General features: G+C 41.5%; 1 protein-coding gene across 4 annotated transcripts in view; it reads right to left on the minus strand.

Annotated features, from left to right (window-relative positions):
• The window catches only part of GRID2 (glutamate ionotropic receptor delta type subunit 2), a 1,049,702-nt gene that overhangs the window by 99,888 nt on the left and 929,928 nt on the right, over window positions 1-19,886 (minus strand). For all 4 annotated transcript variants that reach the window (XM_065596092.1, XM_008179090.4, XM_065596093.1 and 1 more), the window contains one exon: window positions 1,845-2,011. In XM_065596092.1, the coding sequence (XP_065452164.1) occupies window positions 1,845-2,011 (167 nt within the window). The remainder of the gene's footprint in view (window positions 1-1,844; window positions 2,012-19,886) is intronic.

A 19,886-nucleotide genomic window follows, 5' to 3' on the forward strand; every position in this document is an offset into this window, starting at 1 on the left:
CCAGGGTTTCATCCTTGGTCTCTTGTTTCTCTCTGTTTCCATTTCTTAAAATCAAACTCATGTGGCTAATGCTCAGAACAAGATGACTTAAGACCCCGAAAGACACCTCATCACATCACTCTCCCCTCTCTATGTAGCTGTTCCAGAGCTTAGATGGCTGGGAACATTCCTTAGAAAGATTATAGGAAGGATTTATGCTTGCTTATTTTTCATAGTGTATATCAATGCTAGAGTCCTAGATATTTTCTGCTGAGCTTACATGGACACGTTCACTGAAAGTTTCAATATTTTTGACAATCAACTCCCTATAATTTAAATATATAAAACATTATAGGGAGTTGCTTGTCAAAAAATTATTGAAACTTTCAGTGAACATGTCCATGTGAGCTCAGCAGAAAATATCTAGGACTCTAGCATTGTTCGCTTGATATACACTATGCAAAATAAGCAAGCAATATATATATTTACACACACACACACAATCAAATATATAGCTCAATGCATTCATCACTTCTGTAAACTTTTAGATTTTTGTTAAAGTTTATCTCAGAGCACAAGTCAGGCAAATAGTTCCCAATCAGTAATATATTAACTGAATATTCGTCCCTTTCTGCTCATAGAATATCTGAGCAGATAATGATTTCCTTGAATTTATGTATTACTTGAAATAATTCAACCATCTTTTTTAATATACTCTATTAAGTGAATGCAAATATTTAAAAATCAAATTGTGCTGCTTAGTTGTCAGATAAGTCACATAGCATTATTTCTGGTTGTTTCTTTTCCCTGTGATGACAAATGCACAAGCACAATTCTGGCACAATTACTTGGACAGGAGAATTTAAAATTCAGTCCTGTGAATATTCAATATCAAAACTCTGACATTTGCTTTCTGCAGTTATCTGTGACATAATGAAGGATATCCAATAGGACAGCCACACAGAAGAAATTCCAACAAAGCAAGTGTGAAATTTTGTCATTTGCCTTAAGCGCAAATACTTAGCAATAGGGTTGCGAGAAAAGGTTTGGAATAAATAGGAACCATATAATTCACCCAGACCTTCATCCAAAATTCAAACTGGATACAAAATAAAGCTTTCCTGTGGTTTGTAAAAGTATGTTTGTTCGTTATTGTTGGGGTTTTTTTCCATTTTACATGCATCTGCAATTTTGAGTTAATACTGAATGCTGAGAAAACACAATAAAGACAATTCTGTTGGTATTTCTGGTCTGACCAAAAGCAACAGGTACCAGGAATCTCACTAGAGATCTCACTTTTGCAGTTCCAAAAGGTTGAGTAAGCTTTGGAAAAACCTCAGAACTTTCTTACATGATTTTCTCTCCTTAGAAAAGGCTTGTAACTTTTTTGGGGGAGGGGACATCTTCTCAAAAGCACTGAGTGTGGGACCCTGCTATCCAAACAACAGAGGTTCCACAAACCATTTTTTGCTGCCAATAAAGTTCAGTGCAACTCTCTGATGTTTCTCAGGAGGGGGTGAGAAGAACTAAAGCAAAACTAAGTATTTTAATGAGACTGCTAGCGGAATGAATAATTCAGCATAAAATACCAGAATATGCAATTGGCAGTCACCGGCTTCAGTATGTTTGATGATGTAAGGCCAGGCGACACCAGTGTCTTTTTTCATTCCTTTCTTTTTGCTAAGCGGGGCATTTTTCTGTTTTTACGTACATTCCCAAGTAAGTGAATGCATATGTACAAAGTCAAGGAGTGGACAGCAGCAATAACAGTAAGTTTTTCTCCCAAAGAAAATGCAACTAGAAGTGGTTCCAGAGCTGAGAGATATCTTCCCTTAATCCCTATTCCATCCTCTCCTGTATCTTACCTTTGCGAGAAGACGTCTCTGTAGGGGCTGCCATGCTGGAGTGCAATTCCATATCCCCTGTCTGCGACAGTGTTCCCAACTGTGTAAAAGGAGCAGTCTGGGTCATTGATGGCCACGTATTCCAGAACTGCTGCATCCCACACAAAGGCGTAGTTCCCATATTTCACCTGTAGCAAATAGAAGAAGAGCTTAAGGCTGCAGCTTGTCAACTCCAAAACAAGGCAGTTGTGACCAAAACTTACTATCTGAAGGCTGCGTGATTAAAAAAATGTTGGGGTTTCAGTCCAGTTCCCAGCAGTTACGTGTCTATATCCCCAAAACCACTGCCACAGCTGATGCTGGTTGATGCTTTTGTTTGTAGATGCAGCAGGCATGCTAGGAACTGAATGTGAACTGAAAACAATTTGCCATCAGCGATGAGGCATGCAGGTGGAGAATTTGGGATAAGCTTATACTCTCCCTGTTCAGTGTATAAATGGAGGACTTCAGTCCCCAGGGCTATCAATTGGGCACCTTTCACCTGTGCTAAATTCACATAGTGTAGATATGTGTGCATGAGAGAGAATCAATGTAGTGCCTATTTTACTCCCTTCACACTTCTGACCAACCCTCTGGTCCTGGTGAAAGGATCATTTTATGGTGAAGGCAATGGATTGAGACTGAGGAGATCTGTCATCAATTCTCAGCTCTGCCACTGATTCCATGTATGACTTTGGACATGTCACTTGGTAACGGATCTTCAAAAAAGCACTACTCTCATTTAGGCACCAACATGGAGTGGCCAGATTTTCAAAAGTGCTCAAAGGGAGCTGCAGGGTACTGAGCACTTCTGAAAATCTGGCTATTTATCTCTGTCTTAATTCCATATCTGTAAAATGCTAATTCCCTGCTTCAGAAGGATACCATGAGAATAAATTTATTAATATTTGTGAGGTGCTCAGAGGCTATGGTGATTGGAACCAGATAAGTATCTAGATAGAAAATTTGCTTCAGTGATCTGAAACATAAGACTCTTTTAAAGAGAAGCATTGCTCTACAGATATATTTCCCCTGCATTAAAAAATGAAACAAAAACACAGTAGCAGCTCTGTGTTTCATTGTCAAGACTGACATATCGCAATACCATTCCAATGAAAGCTCCACTTAGACCACACTAATGGAAAGATTTCTTCCTTAAGTTATACTAATGAAAAATTATGTGCCTTGCCCACCCTGCTGTCGAATCTGCTAGGTTGTAGGTAAATCTTACATGGGCAGTTCATGCAGCCTATTTTACTAGTGATTGCAGCTGTGTTAACATAGCTTTCTTGCTCAGAGTTTTAGCCAAACAATTAAATGATTGTTTTTCTGAAGATTATTTTATCATCCAGGGTGATGGAGCTCTCGGAAGTATCGTTGACTAGCCCTGGTGTTTCTGGCATTACTTTATGCACTTTTGTTGTCTGTGTGAAGCACTTGGGCTAGCAGATGTGAATCGCCACAATTGTGACTGAATCTGCAATTGTAATTGCCATCCAAAACCTTTGTTAATCTGCCAGGACATATCACTCCTCACAGCAGCAGCACTATTAATACTAGGTGGCCCATTTGTCCAAGACATAAATGGCACTGGCACATGTAACCTAATTAGCTTTACCTAGAGAGGAACATACATTCTGTCTCACTCCTCAGCTGGGTCCATATCATGAATTGATCCTAGTGCCTGAGTACACAAGAACATAGCAGCAGTTGAACTTAAAGCTGCATGGATACTCTTATTTTGGTTTATACCGGGTTTATTTTGGTTTACCTAAATAAATTAGGAAAAGATTTAACTAATTTAAAATAATTCTCATTTAGGCCAAAATAAGGGGGCTTGCACCTGTTTAATTAAAATCGTAAAAAAACAACAACAAACTGATTTAAATTAAACTGCTACAATTTGGGGATGTAAAGAAGACTGTAGTATCTAAACACAAGCATTACTCCTATAAGGAGAGGATACACCCCATGTCATATCCACCACTATAGCAACTTCCTACATTAAATTACACACACATACTATGTTAAAGATCATTACTAAGGTTATAAAGTCAAACACTCAAAAGTTAGGAAATGCCAGACATAAGGTTGCCTTCTTTTTGTGGGTAATCTCCTAGGCTTTTAAAAAAACAAATTGAACCTTGTCCCAGAAATTCCATCATGTTGACACCCAAATGGTTCATTAGCAGGCTTGGAACTTTTAGGTCCACTGTACTGGCCCTTGCTACTTGATTTAATGGAGTAACTTATAGAGGATTGCTCTGTGGGTTAGTGCTAGAGAAAGAGGAGACATGCACTTGCCAATGGGATTCACAGATATTTGATGAGCAGAGGAATGATGAAACTCAGAAATTTTGGGTTCCATTCCAGGGGCTGGAAGGGATTTTGCTCTAATCCAGGGTTTCTCCACTTGGATCATGACTCAAAACGAGGTCACCAGAATGTGTCAAAGGATCACAGAGCTGGCTTTACTCAGCTCCCTGCTCCAGGAGTTGCGACCTGCTGCATGGGGTCACAGTGCCACTCAGATATGGCCAGCCACCCTTACATTGAGTAAGTGGTGCTGTGACCCCATGCACCAAGTCACAATATCACTCTCACAAATTTGGCCTGGCCAGCCCCGCCATTAGGTCAATCCCTGAAGCGGGGAGCCAAACCCAGCCAGCCTTGCAGGAGAGGAGACGGGAGGTAGTGGTTGGTGTTACATTTCCCAGTAAGTACTGGTTCCCTGACATATCTTGTGCCCCTCAGCTGAGTGACACCCCATCTTCCATGCCCCCTGTCCCACCCCCCAGCTTGGGCCCCTCGATGGTTCCCCAATCCCAAAGCTGTGTGACTCTTCCTCTGTCATACCATCCATCCTGGCCCCCAGCACCCCAGATCTTCCTCCACTGCAACCCCCAGCCCCTTCTGCCCCCAACTCCTTTCCCCAGCCCTCCCACATATCCCACAGGAACCCAAATCCCCCATCCCTTTACCCTCTGCTCCCTATGGATCATGTGTGGGGTCTGTGTGGTTTTTTTGGGAGTTATCAGCTTGCCATGTGCCCCCGACCTCTCTCCCCCCATATTCTTTCTCCAGTCTCTCACTTCACTCCCACACCCCTCTGTTCCTCAGCAACCCTCAAATCACCATCTGGTTCTGCACTATACCCAATGCCCCCTGATCTCTTCAATTCAGCTCCAGCACCCCAAATCCCTCCCACCTTTTACCCTCTGTCTCCCAGGAAGGGACTATGTTTTGGGGGAGTGACTTGGCTCACTACCCCTCCCCCCAGTTGCTAAGGTGGGGTGGTTCCCAAGCTGTTAACATTTGGTTTTAGAATCTGGAATCTTAGCTCTGAGCCCCCATCCCATCCCTCTGACACACTCCTATGGGGGTCTCGCTCATCAGGTCTGGGAGCTTCTCCGAGGTCTCTGGGTCGTGACAGTCCAAATGGGTTCTGAGCCCAAACAGGTTGAGAACCACTGCCGTAGTGGACACCTACTGTTATCCCCATGTCCCCAAGCTTGACTGATTCTGTCCCATCCCCTCCAACCTGGTCCTGTCCCAGTCCTGTCTCTTCCCCATTCCTGCATCTTTTTTCCAGTCTCCTCACCTAGCCAGTCCCAATCTCTACTCCTCACACTTCTGATTCCAGTTCCAGTCTCCTTGCACCAGGTTCTGGACTCTTCTTCCCAGTCCTCGTCTCCCCTCCTCTCATTCCATTCTTCCCATTCCCAGCCTCCTTGCCCAACCAATACCAGTTCCCCCTCCCGCCCCTTAATTCCTTATCCCCCACAAATCTCCTTACTCAGATAGTCCCAGTGCCCCGCCCCAGCTCCTCTCCCAGCCTCTCTCCCCCACCCCTATTTATGTTCACTATCCTCACTGCCTCCCAGTCCCAATCTTCCTTCCTAGGTGCCTCATCCCAATCTCAATATCTCCTCATCCTCCACCTCACAGTTCCTCTGTCAATCTGTCTCCCCTACCCCGCACACTTCTTTCCTCTTGCCTCACTGGTTCCCAGTCCCAATCTCCTTGCCCAGCCAGTCCCAGTCTCCTCCAAGCGGCTCATCTGATGTCAGTCTACCACCCATTGACTCCCAATTGCCCAGTTTTGCTCTCTTTCTTACTGTTCCAGTCTGCTTGCCTAATCCGTCCCAGTCTCCCCCACCCCAGGTCTCAGTCTCACTGACTAGTTAATCTCCAACTCCCAGTTTTCCCGACTACAACTCCCAGACCCCATTTCCCTTCCCTGCACCAGTCTCCATGCCCAGTATCTCTCCCCACATCAGCTCCTTGTCCCAATCTACTCTCCCTACCCCATCCAGCTCTTGCCCCCTCTGTTTTGTATAAGGCATCTTCTACCTCCAAGCTGCTTGGGTCAAACAGCAGAGGCATTGAGAGAACAGGAGAGATAGGCACCCTGTTTTCAGTTCTGGTGCCTGGCCTTGGCCTGGCCTGGCCTGCGGTAGCTCAGAGCTGAAACTGCAGGGAAAGTCCTGCTCAGCCCTGGGCTGGAGCATGCCCAGTGCAGATGGAATTTTCAGGGAATTTAGTCTGCAAAGCTCTAGGAAGTCTCTATTGAGCATATACAAACTTTAATTTTTTTAAAGGCTTATAACTTGGCAAATCTGGATAAGTTTTCAAAGAGGTGGCAAAACACATTCCTGACACAAAGGTTACCTCCATACCAAATTTTGAAGTCCCTGCTCCAAAGCACAGGAGCACTACAGCTTTTCAAAGAAAACATCATTAGAATTTTTGACCTTAGGCAAAACAATGTATTTTTCTCTAACCTTGCTCTTAGAAATAGCTGACATGTTTTTGGCTGAAATTTTCCAAAAACATTCAGCCCGAGGCAGACCACATCATGGAAAGTATCATCCCAAATGGTTAAAGTTTGTCAAAGTTATAAACAGTTGAAGACAAGAATTTATAACAGGAAGTGTCAACCAAACATAACACGTGGTGCTATCAGTTCCATCTATACTACTCCATTGGATGTACTGCATCCAAAGAAAATTACACTGCAACGATCCAGGGCACTAACTTCTGCTTAATATCTTTTTACCATCCAGGGAACTGACTCCTGCTTAATGCCTTTCTTTTCCTTTCCCACATATTCTCCTCAGTCTCATGCATACTCTCAGGATATACTTTATGTTATGCTAAATTTGTCCACCTGCAATGTATAGGTGCACCACTTTCCTCAACTGGATGGAATGTCAGACTTGTTCAAATGTATGTGATTATGTTCTCCATGAGTGATTAAATACAACACAAAGTACAGACCTGTCATCACTAAAGTGCATGTGATTCTGTCACCCTCTAATTGCTGCAGCCTATAAGCTGTAAAAGTACTTCCCTAGCAAGAACTCTTTCATGAGTTACCACTGGAGTTGTTCCAGAAATGCTGAACCAATGTTCAGGTTCAAGAAACGCTAAACCACATTTGAACACTAGCGGTAAAGACCTTGCTAGCGACTGTTCTTGTGCTCCCTATTTCTCTTGTGGAGTTTGGGTTCGTTGCCTTTTCTCTGATTATTCACATCCTCCATCTCCCTCCCTGCCACCTTCCAGTGATGATACCACCACCAAAAGCTGCAAGCCCAGCAGTTGTTTTAACGAAGTGATCCAGCAATGAGACCGCCAGATGAGATCCTCGAGCCAGGTAGGAAATGGTTTTCCCATCTTGTGAGAATTTGAGATTTTGAAAAATATCCTCAATTCAAATCAGGATGAAAAGTCAAAATCTTTCCTTAACTAATAATTACCTTACATTATTAAATGGAAAGTCATTTTGACCCCAAAACATTTTTTTTTAATTTTGAAAATGTCAAAATGTGACATTTAAATAATTTTGAAACTTTTCAAAATTGTTTTGAAATGGGAAATTTATTAGGAATGACCCTTTCCCACAAAGAGCTTCAATTTGGACAAATTCACCTTTTCCCCAATGTAAAATGTTTCATCAAAAATTTTCCTATCAGGTCTACTAGATTCTTCACTGACTTGCTATCCCATTGGTCTCTCTGGGGGCTCGGAGAAGTCATGATATTTTTCTCCTGACTCCTCTCCCTGGTTCCATTCTGCATTTCTATTTCATACTAGGCAATCACATTGTAAAATTGAGATGAATTCACTAGATGTACAGAGACAACGGTAATAAATAATAGCTAAGGAAAAAGTAAACAGAACATAAAGAGGCCATCTGGGGCTAGGCAGCCCAAAAGAGGATTAAAACCCAAATCAGCATATTAAATTACACCATGTCATTACATCATTTCAATTGGAGCTTGACAATGTAGATGATATTTATAAGGACTGTTTACAATTAAAAACTACTGAAGCGTGCCATGATAGATTTTTGTTTGAAAGATGTAGTGCACAAGAGGCTCTTGCATTTGGTACACATTCTTTCACATGCATAATCAATCTCCTCTGGACTAAACACACAAAGGCTGGAGAGGAACAATTTTTGTTTAATGCTCTAGAGCTGGAGGAATTTTCTTCTTTTTAACAACTAAGATTTTGGAGCAGAGAGGGAACCAGATTGTCCATGGAGCTTGCATGAATATACAAGGATAGGGGGAGGAGGACAGGGTGCAAGGAACTTTCTTTCACATCCTTCATGACCTGTACAAAGGCCAGGGCAATTGTAGTCCTGGGGTTTGGGGATGTGTAAGAATTTCTCCCTCTGGACTCCACTGGGGTTGCAAATCATCTCAAGGGGGCCAGGGAGCAGTGGGGAAAAGATGAAGTTACAGCCTAAAGGATAGTGTAGCTTGCAGGCTCCCTCTGAGCCTGGGAGCTGTCGGCCCAATCCATCCCAGAGCTCTTCCTGTGGTGGGCTGGCTCAGCCTGCTCCCAATGTACTTAAAGGCATATTCTGAGCAAGAAAGAAAGACAAGACTCTCTTCAGCAGTGAGGCTCTGTGGGGGTAGCACACCCCAGTCCGGAAGACAGACAAGTACAATATGCAAGACTGAAGAATCATGAGGGGTCCGTCTCAGAGGGAGATCATGAGTGAGGGAAATAGGAGTGAGGAGCAGAAGTCCAGGAGAGGGAAAGTGAAGAGGCAAGATGTGGTATAATTCCTGGAGAGGATTGGGATGGATTTTTAGCAATAGGAAAATTAAGGAGAGGTGGCTGAGTTAGGAGGAAAAGAGTCTGTTCATAGGGCAAACAATTTTGACAGGTCGGGGATGGTAGTTGGAGGCAAAGTTTTGGTAGGCCATGCCCTGTTTTGTCTTAATCTACCCTTGAAGATTCATACTGAATGGAAGAGAGTTGTGTGTTTATAAGCAGGCTAAAATCCCACTCAGTTACTTCAAAAAGGTTCCTGTTTAGGTCCCTTACTGTCAAAGCCATTCATAGTAAAAATGAGAAAATATAAAGAGTGCAGAAACATTTCTGGTCAATAAAAAGCATGATGAAGTGAACAGATGCAAATAAATAGCAAAATCCCTGGACCAAGCCAAACTCTCAGCTACTAGCAAAACTTGTCACAATTAAAATTTGGGTTCCAGCAGAGACTTCATGATTCGTGTCTAGGGTCTGGAAGTATCCCAGGCTGTACATGCAGTGGACACTGCTCTTTATGGGACACAGAAGTGAGACACTGAGGAGACATATGAAGTCATCCATCTACCTACCAGTACAGTATTGTTCCATACAGCAAAGTACATTTTGTTGCATTATTTGTCCCAAGCAATAGAGCTTTCCCCACTTCCTTTAGGAGAATATTCCTTAGCTGAGTAGGTCTATGAGAAATTTTTTCTTGATATGTAGCATAAATATTTTATTTCTTCCTTCTTCAATCTTCTACAGTTTTCATTTTTCTTTCATCACTTCTAGTCACTCCTTGTGTCACTCTAAATGATCTTTCTACCTCTTTGGGACTGAAATCTTTCAAATATTATAGGCTGTAATCATGTCTCCACCATCTTGCTTGTCACTTAGCCAAGCTAGATATAGTTAGTATAGCTCTCTAATCTTTTCTCCTAAATCAATCCTTTCAACTCCCCAATTATTGTTATTTATTTATTTTGCTCACTTCAGAACTCTCTCTAAGTTACAATTATCTATCTGGTAATGAGGAGTGCATTCCCTAAGAGAGTGTCAACTGCTTGTAAAGTTGTCTGGCAGTATTAGATGAATTTGGTTCCCTTTTTAGTGTGTGCTTCCTAGCATAAGGGCAAAATTATCTTCTCAGATTCACACAATGAATCTTCATGGTTATTTCTCTCTCTCAATATGCAGAGATTTTAAACATAGGAAAAATAAGAAAAATGAAGATGAGATCTAGATCTGAGAACAGAGTTATATGCTATGTGTCTATGTACCCATTATATGGGAAGCTGAGGAGGTGGGGGCTGGCACAACGAATGAAGGAGGAAGTGGATTATAGAACAAAATGATAATTAAAAGCCCTATAGCCTCATCACTGAGATGAATGTAGATTCTCTAGCTTTTCAACAAGCATGTTGTAAATTCTCCACTCTGAGACACATGATAAACAGCAACCCCCCCCCCAGCTCCACATCATGACAAAAAGCTAAAGAACGACAATCAATTACAGGGACTAAATAAAGGCAAAAACTCAAGGGAAAAGGACAGGAACTTTGTAGTATCACTCACAGCAGATCTGTATTCCTGAATTCTACATTTCCACATAGTTATATTGTAATTTCATGGGGAGATAATGCCATTTCAAAATGATGGCAAATCTGAATGCAGTTCACACTCTATCATGCAGCACCTGGGAGGGTTGAGAAAAAAATTTGTATGGAGGAAGTGTGTTATCAGTCAGCAGCAATCCTGGCTTTCTAGTCAATCTAGATATAAAGCCTGAGTGCTACAAACTGTATCCATTCTTTCTACATCACACATAATCAGCGTTCGTGCGAGTGTTGTAAGGAAAAGGCGAAAAAAAGTTGTGTGTATTTGATGAAGATCCCCATACAAAATTAGAAACAAAACTGGATATATGGTCTTTTTATAAGGATTGTTTGTATGCATGACACTGGATTTTAAGTGAAGCTAGGAGATTGATTATTGGACCAAAATGTTTGACCCCCCACTCCTCAGTTTAGTGACCCCTTCCAAGTGAGTTACTGTAAAAAGGGAATCTTTTTAGCATTATATACATCAGGGGAAATCAGCACATCGATGGTGTTAAAAATTATTTCCATAAGACTGTGTATCACTACACATTATAAGATCTTTCCTCTTGTCGAAACCTTGACTATAAACACTGTACCAACTTCATCCCTGATGCAACTCTATCTAAAGCAGTGGAATTACTGCAGGCACGCATTTGATTCATTATATATTTCACTATATGTGAAGCATAAGGTTGATTCATATTTATTGGTGGCATTTCTAAGCATCTTTGGGCCAACTCATAAAAGTGAAGAAGGCTATAGGCTCCATCAGCACAGTGTTTGAGTTCAATACTATATAATCTTGTCCTTCTTGTAACTTTTAACATTTTTAATATACATTTATAATTACAGAAAATTATAGTCTTCATAGCAGAAGAAAATAAAGAGTAACTATCTACTTCAAGGTTTCCCATTTGAGTGTTGTAAAATATTTTTAAAGATGTTTTTACAAAAAGAGATATGCAGAATATGCAAAAAATCTGTATTTCTTCTTTAAAAGAGCTAAATAAACACCCAGGGGAAAAATGTTAAGATACATTACAGGCTACATAGAATTAGCAGTAACATCTGTAAAAACAATAGAATATTCTAGTTCCATAAATGTGTACCTATTTTTAAAAATAAAACAACGTTTGAAGCCCAATGTTTAAATTAAGGTTAAATTGATTGGGGAAAAATAAATGTATTCTAGTCTGGAAACTCAAACAAAATCCCTGAACACACTACTGTATTCCTCTACTTCAGAAACACACACTCACGGTGCTTTTTCCATACATTTCTAATAAAAACCACATACCCCCAACTGCAGCAGATCTTCCTTTACCTAATGGGGCACCAACTGAATTGCCACTATTTAATTAAGAACCGCATACCCAGAGACAGAGTCTCATCAGATTCACCCTTTTGGAATGTGTCAATGACCACAACAGAAAATACAGCTATAGAAACAAACGGAAGACACAGATTAGTCACTTGCCCCCACGTTTCACATACCCATTATAGTCAAGGGATGACATTGTTTCACAGTCCACTATCTACATGTGTTGTCCAGTATCTACCATTCTACTACACTAGCTATACAGAGGAAGAACACTACCATATGCAGCTAATTGTATTTTTCCTGTCCATGTGGTCTGAAACCTAAGCATCAACACACCATACATCTAGTCATCCACTATACAAACACTAGATGCAGACCATAGGGAACTGTACTTTATTCTCCAAAACAATTTTATGACCTTACATGTTACAAAGAGGATATAGAAGAGTAGATAGCAATGGGAAGAGTACTTGAAATACTTGGATTAAATGCTGGTTCACATCATGTAGATACTGCACTCTAAAATGGGATGTAGCAGGAATTGGGGGCAGAATTAAAGTTATTTGTGGAATCTTAATTCTAAATTTCCATATTTCCAGATGTTGCCAAATGGCAGTTTGCTGGTCATCTTGCAGCCTCACAAGAAAGCATCTTCAGTAGAAGGGATTGGAAGCACAGTAAACTCCATCATCTCCTGTCCCAGGATCTCTATTAGTCTATTAGAATTGAGTGAAAAATGGTATTTCCAACTCCAAGAAATTCTGATATTTCATCGTTTGTTTTCATCTCAAATTGTGATAAAAAGTTGAAATACTGACATTTTTATTGGAATGAAAACTTTAAAAAAAATTCCATTTGGGTCAGAATGAAATGTTTGTCATTCCCAAACTGAAATGTTTTGTTTCAGATTATTGAACTGACTCGAAACCTTTTGTTCCAAATGAGCTCAGCTTTAAAACCATATCTGCCTCTGGTGTCATCTTGCTTCATGGGAGTTGTAGTTCTGGTGCTTCTTGCCCCATTTTCTCCTGTGGGCCAGGGCCTCTGGTCAAACTATACCTCCCATAAAAAAGCTCTTGTTTTGTGACTCATGCTGCACTGCATCACTGGCTCAGAGGGCAGACTGTGGGTGCACCATGGGAGATGTGTTTAGATATTGGTGTTCAGCCCATAGGGTAGAATAGAGGCACAAGGCACCCAAATTATGACACCCATGAGTAGAGCTGCACAAACATTTTTGGGGGGCAGAAAAATGCAGATTTGGATTGACAAAAACATTTAGTCAATTCATGTCAAACTTGCCAAATTGTTTCAGTAATTAAAAAAAAAAATCACTGACATTTTCTAAATGAAAGGTTTTTTTATTCCAAACAGCTTTTAATTTCAAAATGTACTTCAATTGTGTTGAAAACATTTTTTTAAAAAAAGTTTTAATTAGCTTAAAACCAGAAGAAAACATTTTGTTTGACCCGAAACAATTTTTTCCCCTTTTTGGTTTGCTGAAAATTAAAAAAAAATTATTCTGATTGACCCAAAATTAATAGATTTTATTTTTCAGCACACTAGAATAGAAGAGAGCAGATTCATCCCTAAAAATTGTCCAAGCTAGAAATTGAATAATGAGACTGGGGGGTTAGAATGCTTAACTTCATCTCTCTCTAGTACAAATTTAATCTTTCATTACATTGTCATGTCAGGTTTCAGCAGCTTGTGTATTTGTTTCACTTATTACTTCATCGGTTTAGAAGAGGTACTGTATAGGAAATTTGTTGCCAATTGCTTTAGAAAAGATTATCAAGCTTCGAGAGCAAAACTGCTCTTAGTTACACTATGTAAACCTGGAATAACTGCATTGAAGTGAATATTATTCCAGATTTACACCACTGTAACTGAGAACAGAATTTGTCCCTCAGTTTTTAGCTTGGCTTCCAGCTGCTAAAATAAATATGAATTTTGCTGTTGTAATTAATAATATTTTATAAGTCACAAAAATATAATAACCAGAGTTGACAGGGTAAAGACAAAACAAAAACACAATTTCTAAATTGGAAAAGAAAACGTACTGAGTAATCTTTTCAAGTTGTCACAGCAAAGCACTGAAAGGCAGCAGATCTCTCTGATCACTGACACACAGCTGAGCCACAGGTAATTGAAACTAATGCCAGTTTCAGTGGGAAAAAAAACTAGAAGGGAAAAAAGCACAGCGGGAACAGAAAACCACTTGCAATGTGTTACTTTAAAAGGTTATGAACCATTTCTTCAGAGTGGCTCCCTGCCTTTTTCTTCTTACCTGACAATTTAGGTGGTACAGATATTAGTGAGTAGCATTTTAAATGAACACCAGCAAAGGTCACCTGTAGAAACTACGTGAAAGCATCTCAGCCTTTCCCCAGGCATAGATGAACCATAGCAAGTGCCGATCTTATTGATGGGAAATTTTAAAACACAATGCCACTAAAGACAGCTCCCCATTCCGATTTTATTTATTTATTTAATTAATTTATTTATTAGCAGGGCAGAATTCAGTCCTGATGTATGGAGGCACAATTCCCATTGACTGTGCAGATCTACACCATAAATGAGTTTGGCCATTGGTTTCTTCTATGCTCCCATTTGAGCCTTGTAAGTCAACCTTAGGAACAGACAATAGTTACTTGTGGTTTGTTCTTAAATTCAATTCAATTAATCTTAATTTTGGTCTCATGCATTAGACACTGAGAAAGTTCCAGGCACTACTCTTTTTATTTAGGATCTGTATAAAGCACCATAGGAATGCATAACCATCATTCTATGGCCTCTCTCAGTGTGATGGGGTTCTGGGGGTTGCCACCTGGAACTGAGGTACAGCTGAGCCCTCTGTGTCACCAATCTGGGTTCCCTCTTGCACTGTGATGTTGTGACAAGCTGCAAAACCCTCCAAGCTTGCACTCACACCAACCTCCACAGGCAGAGACCACACCCAGTTGTGTTCATGAATGCTCTGGCCAGCCACTCATGAACCCACAATAGAGAGGCTACAGCCTAAACGTTCCTAGCTCCCCAGCCTGAGACCCCAGAACTGTACCATCCTGCCTTGGTCAAAGCCCAACCAGTATGAATTTATTACCCAGTCTGCCAATCTTACAAAGGAAAGTGGACATGCACTAACCCTTGATCATGAGCCAAGATTTATCCCTTTCGCACTTTAAACAACACACAGTGTTTTAAGTAAAATATAAAATAGATTTATTAACTACAGAAAGATAACTTAAGTGATTATAAGTGATAGCAAACAGATCAAAGTAGATTACCATAAGAAATAAATCAAAACACAAACTAAGCTTACACTATTAGCTAGGATTTGAATCAGTAAACTCTCTCCCTGACTGATACAAGCAGTCCACCAAGTTTCCATATACAGGCTAGAAATCCCTTTAGCCTGGGACCATTACATCCCCCCAAGTTCATTCCTTTTCATCCGGTACTTTCAGGTGTTGTAGTAGGGAGATTGAGGTGCAGTCATGATGTCATTCCCCCCCTCCCCCTTTAATATCTTCTTCCAAGTGCTGGAAAGCTCTTTTACTGTGACCTGGGTCAAACAGTTCCCATTGTGTAGTGCTATCCCTGAGAGGTTTCTATTGTACACAGTTCCTGGGGTAATCCTTGTGCTTGTGTGCATTTCCTCAATAAGCCATTAACATTGGTTGGCCTTTCTATTGTTGTACCTGAAAGGCTGCTTGTGGGTATTCTCAGCCTCATAACATGTTTCAGAGCACATACATAGCCAAACTTTGTAACTTCACATAGTGATAGCACATACAATCCAACAAGATATTAATGTCTATCAGATCAAGACTTTTAGAATGATCTCTCGCAAGGCCTACTTTGTGCAAAATATATCCTAATTATATGACTGTGGTGAATATGGGGGTGCCAGGGTGTGTCAAACTCAGTGCCATCAACACCACTGTACTGTTGCCCTGATGGCTGCCCCCATCCACTAAGAAAAAAATATCAGCACTTAAACACCACTTAAGACCTATTTTCCCTTTTCTTCCTCCTTCACCAAAGGATCTATCAGAAGATAAAGATCTAAGGCCATATCCTTGTCTGCTTTCCACAAATCTGTGGTGCAAAGCAAACGTAAGTAATCAGCTCAGGATTCCCCTTGCCTAGGTGAATCCAGTTGTCAACATATAGTTCATGCCTGAGGCAAACGGGCCATGCCCTAAATTGCTGGGATCCCATGCTCAGGTGCCAGAGCAGCTTCTTGAGGGCCACTGCAACTAGTACAATTTAGAGCAGCCTCAGAGCTGCTCTAAATTTTTGCTTGAGACCGAACTGGTGCTTGGCAGATGCACCCTTAGCCTGAGCTGCAGTGTGTTCCACATGAGCAGTATTCTTGATCTGGCTATGCGGATTTGTGTGTGAATAAGGGAGGGGTGGGGGAAGGAGAAGGGGAATTCCCTCCTCTGAACTGTTTGCTAGCTTTAAATGTTCAATGACCAACTTGCCAGGCAATATATCCTTCCCTTCGACCTGTACTAATTATCCTGTGTTTTATAATATCATTTGGTAAGTAGTACCTGAATATTTGGGAGATGGGCACTTTTGTTATGCTGACAGGTTAGTCTGACAGATCAGAGACAGAGATTAGACAGACAGAAATATATTATGACATACTATTTACATTGGTCTGCAATTTCAAGCAGCACCGGCTCCCCAGGGTAGCCAAGGAAAGTTTTGGCTAGCCCAGACAAACTAGGATGTCTATCTAGTGAGAGATATTGGCTCCGAGCATGTCTTTATGTGACCATTTTGCTTACCTACTTTCAGATGTCAGCACCCTTCCTGGCTTCAAGTTTTTCTCCCCCCGTTTCTAGGATTTTCACAAATAAATAATTACAACGGTCTATTGAACATACACAGAGCAGACGAACTAAAGGGTATTATGCTTAGAGGCATAGTATTATGGAACAAAACCTGATCTACAATTTTGGGAAAGGTTACATAACCTAGTGCTGTAGGTGGGAGATAAATGCAGGTGCATTGAGGGAAGAAGACAGGCCAAATTAAGGCTATCCAGAACTGTAGGCATATCCAACATGCACCCTCTATAGCCGTTACTGCATCCTGGCTTCACCTCACCTCTTGGAGCTATTGTTTCAGGCTCTCTGCCCAACTCAGGCAGACATCAGTTACACTTGATTCATATTTTTTCAAGCATTTCTTTCCATCCATAAGTACTAGAAATATTTTTCTTAAATGAAAGCTGAGATTTTCATCTCCTCATGTGACTCCAGGAACTGGAGTACTAGCATTGGCTTTATGATGCCTATGCCTTCTTCTGGCCTTGGAGGGAATTGCTATGGGAAATCATAAGTAATAATAGCATCATCTCTGCAACAGCTGGACGTGTGAGGAAAAGAGTCCTCAAAATCAGATCTAGTATCTTCTGTCCATTAACAAAACAAAACAAGCCAAGCCAAAGGTGCTTTCATAGCACCCAAAACTGTGCTGACAAGTCTCTGCCCAAGAGATCTTAGAAACAAACAAACAAAAAATCTTTATTCATCTGCATTTCAGGTTCCTTTCAGGTTATTTTTGTTAGAAAGGTTGATAGGAGAATTCATTAGAGAAAAAAATGTGCATGACATAAATCTCAGTGTTGCACATTTATCTTCCTTCCTTGCTTGTGTTTTCTATTCCTTTGCTTTCGTCCTACGGTGAAAGTGATGGATGTTTGGGTAACAGGTCTAAAAAGAGTGACACTTTGTTTCATTCCCCTTTATACTGAGTATATTGGCTGAGGGAAATGATGATTTTCTCCAGATTAGAGAGAGAAAGGAACACAGTGAGGAACATAACTTAGGGAGGGGCAGTATTTTTCTCTCTCTCTCATGGACTCAATGAGAAATACTCAAACACAAGCCAACAGAACCCAAGCCTCAGGGGCTGGGAGGTAGAAAGATTGCCAGGAGTGGGGCCAACAGGCACAAACAGCTCATAACCCCCACTGCACCAGTGGGCCTAGAACTCCAAAGGTGGGCAGGGCCAGGAGAAGGAAGGGTCCGGCTTTCAGGGAGGAGTATAGATTTAGCACTTCTCTAATGGTGGGCTCCTCTGGGGTCCCAGCTGGATTTTAAAGTTACTCTTTCCCACATAAAACCTGCACGAGGACTAGAACCCCTCTTTCACTGTGGTGAATCTTCCCCTCAGGCTTAACTGCTCCAGCAGATGCAGATCTGCAGCCCCTCCATGCCTGTAGGAGTGAATCTAGCCCAATAACAAATCACCAGCCTTGTACCAAAGCTGTAAAGATTATACCCTGGTGTGTTGCCCTATCTTCCATGTTACTCAAAGGAGTTCCCACAACACAGAATATTCTCTTTCTGTTACAGAGAGCATCACAGCTGTCAGCTCAAAAATGGCTAGCATTTGACCTCTTAGCTTTCCACAGACTGATTTCAAGTTCTTTTTTTATTGAATTATTTATATCCATCCTAATTTTTCACTGTTACGTTTTTTGTGTGTCATCTCTCTGGATAAATTTTTCTTCTCACAGTTATATTTCCCGATACTGCAGACTAAAGAAATAGACATGAAAATAATGCTACAGGTCTGAGTTCAAAATGTCTGTCCTTTCTTACCTTCCACCTTGGACTTTGCTATTACAACACACAGAGCATAGAAGACATCACAGGGAGGGAAGCCACTGCAGGGGTGGTATTAATGTTTTTGAATTGGGGTCAATCAAAATATGTTGTTTAGATAAGTTCAAAATGTTTTGTTTTGAATTTGACCATTTTAAATGTAAAATTTTCAATATAAATTAACTGAAATTTCAAAATGAAAAATTGTTTGAAACCATATAAAGGAACTTTTCATTTTGACACTTTCAAACAACAAATTTCAAAAAAAAATTGAAATGGGAAATTCATTGACACCAAGCCTTTACTGTGAACAGTTTTGGTTTTGACAAGTTAACATTTTCTGACAAATACGTTTCGTTGAAAAATTCCCAACCAGCTCCTGTTTTAGTGGCACTGTATTTGCAGCAGTTATAAAGAATGAAAACACGTACAAATAGAATAATTAGGACTGTAAATAATTATCTTTCCCAGTTCGTCTTCATCCCTTCCAATCTGTTGGGTGATAACAGTATCATATGTCATTACATTTTGCCGGAGTCTTTTTGATTGAAACAGTGCAAATATCACTCCACTATAAACAAGAGGAATAGCTCTTTGATAAATATCCATTCAGTCACTGATGTGGACACAGTGGCAAAACGAGGACAGACACATATATGGAATTAAGCAGTAAGCCATACATTTTATTAAACTTTAACATAGAGGAGGGGTGCTACCTGACAATCACCCATGCTCTCCTATACCAGGTATTTAATTAGTTCCAATGTGCCAGTTAAAGAGCTCTTTACCATATAACCCATAACGCAGGGTAGTTCTGCTCAGCCTATCCCCGAGGACTCAGCTCTCTCTGAGTCCTAGCACATTTCCTGCCTCCCAACTTCCTCCAAAGGCACAGCAGGGTGGAGACTGCAGCCCATGAGGGCGATAAGCAGGGAGGGTGCAAGGTTGTTTCGCACCCTAGGCGAAACTTCCACCTTGCGCCCCCCCCCCCTCCCCGAGCCCTGTGGCAGCTCTCCGCCACCCCCTTCGCCCTAAGGTGCCCCCCCGCAGCAGCTCCTGACCCCCCCTCTGCCCTGAGGCACCCCCCCAGGGCAGCTCCCCCCAGCCCGGGGAGCCATGCGGCAGCTCCCCGCCCCCCCGCCCCAGCTCACCTCTGCTTCGCCTCCTCCTCTGAGCACGCCGCTCCACTCTGCTTCTCTCTCTCCCAGGCTTGCAGCGCCAACTAGCTATTTGGTGCCGCAAGCCTGGGAGGGAGAGAAGCAGAGCGGGGCGGCGTGCTCAGGGGAGGAGGCGGAGCAGAGGTGAGCTAGGGCAGGGAGAGGGTCCCCTGCATGCCGCCCCCCCCCCCCTTACTTGCTACAGGCAGGGCTGGCTCTAACTTTTTTGCTGCCCCAAACAGCAAAAAAAAAGCGCCGCC

This window comes from Chrysemys picta, chromosome 5 (genome assembly GCF_011386835.1).
Source record: "Chrysemys picta bellii isolate R12L10 chromosome 5, ASM1138683v2, whole genome shotgun sequence".
Taxonomy (NCBI): domain Eukaryota; kingdom Metazoa; phylum Chordata; order Testudines; family Emydidae; genus Chrysemys; species Chrysemys picta.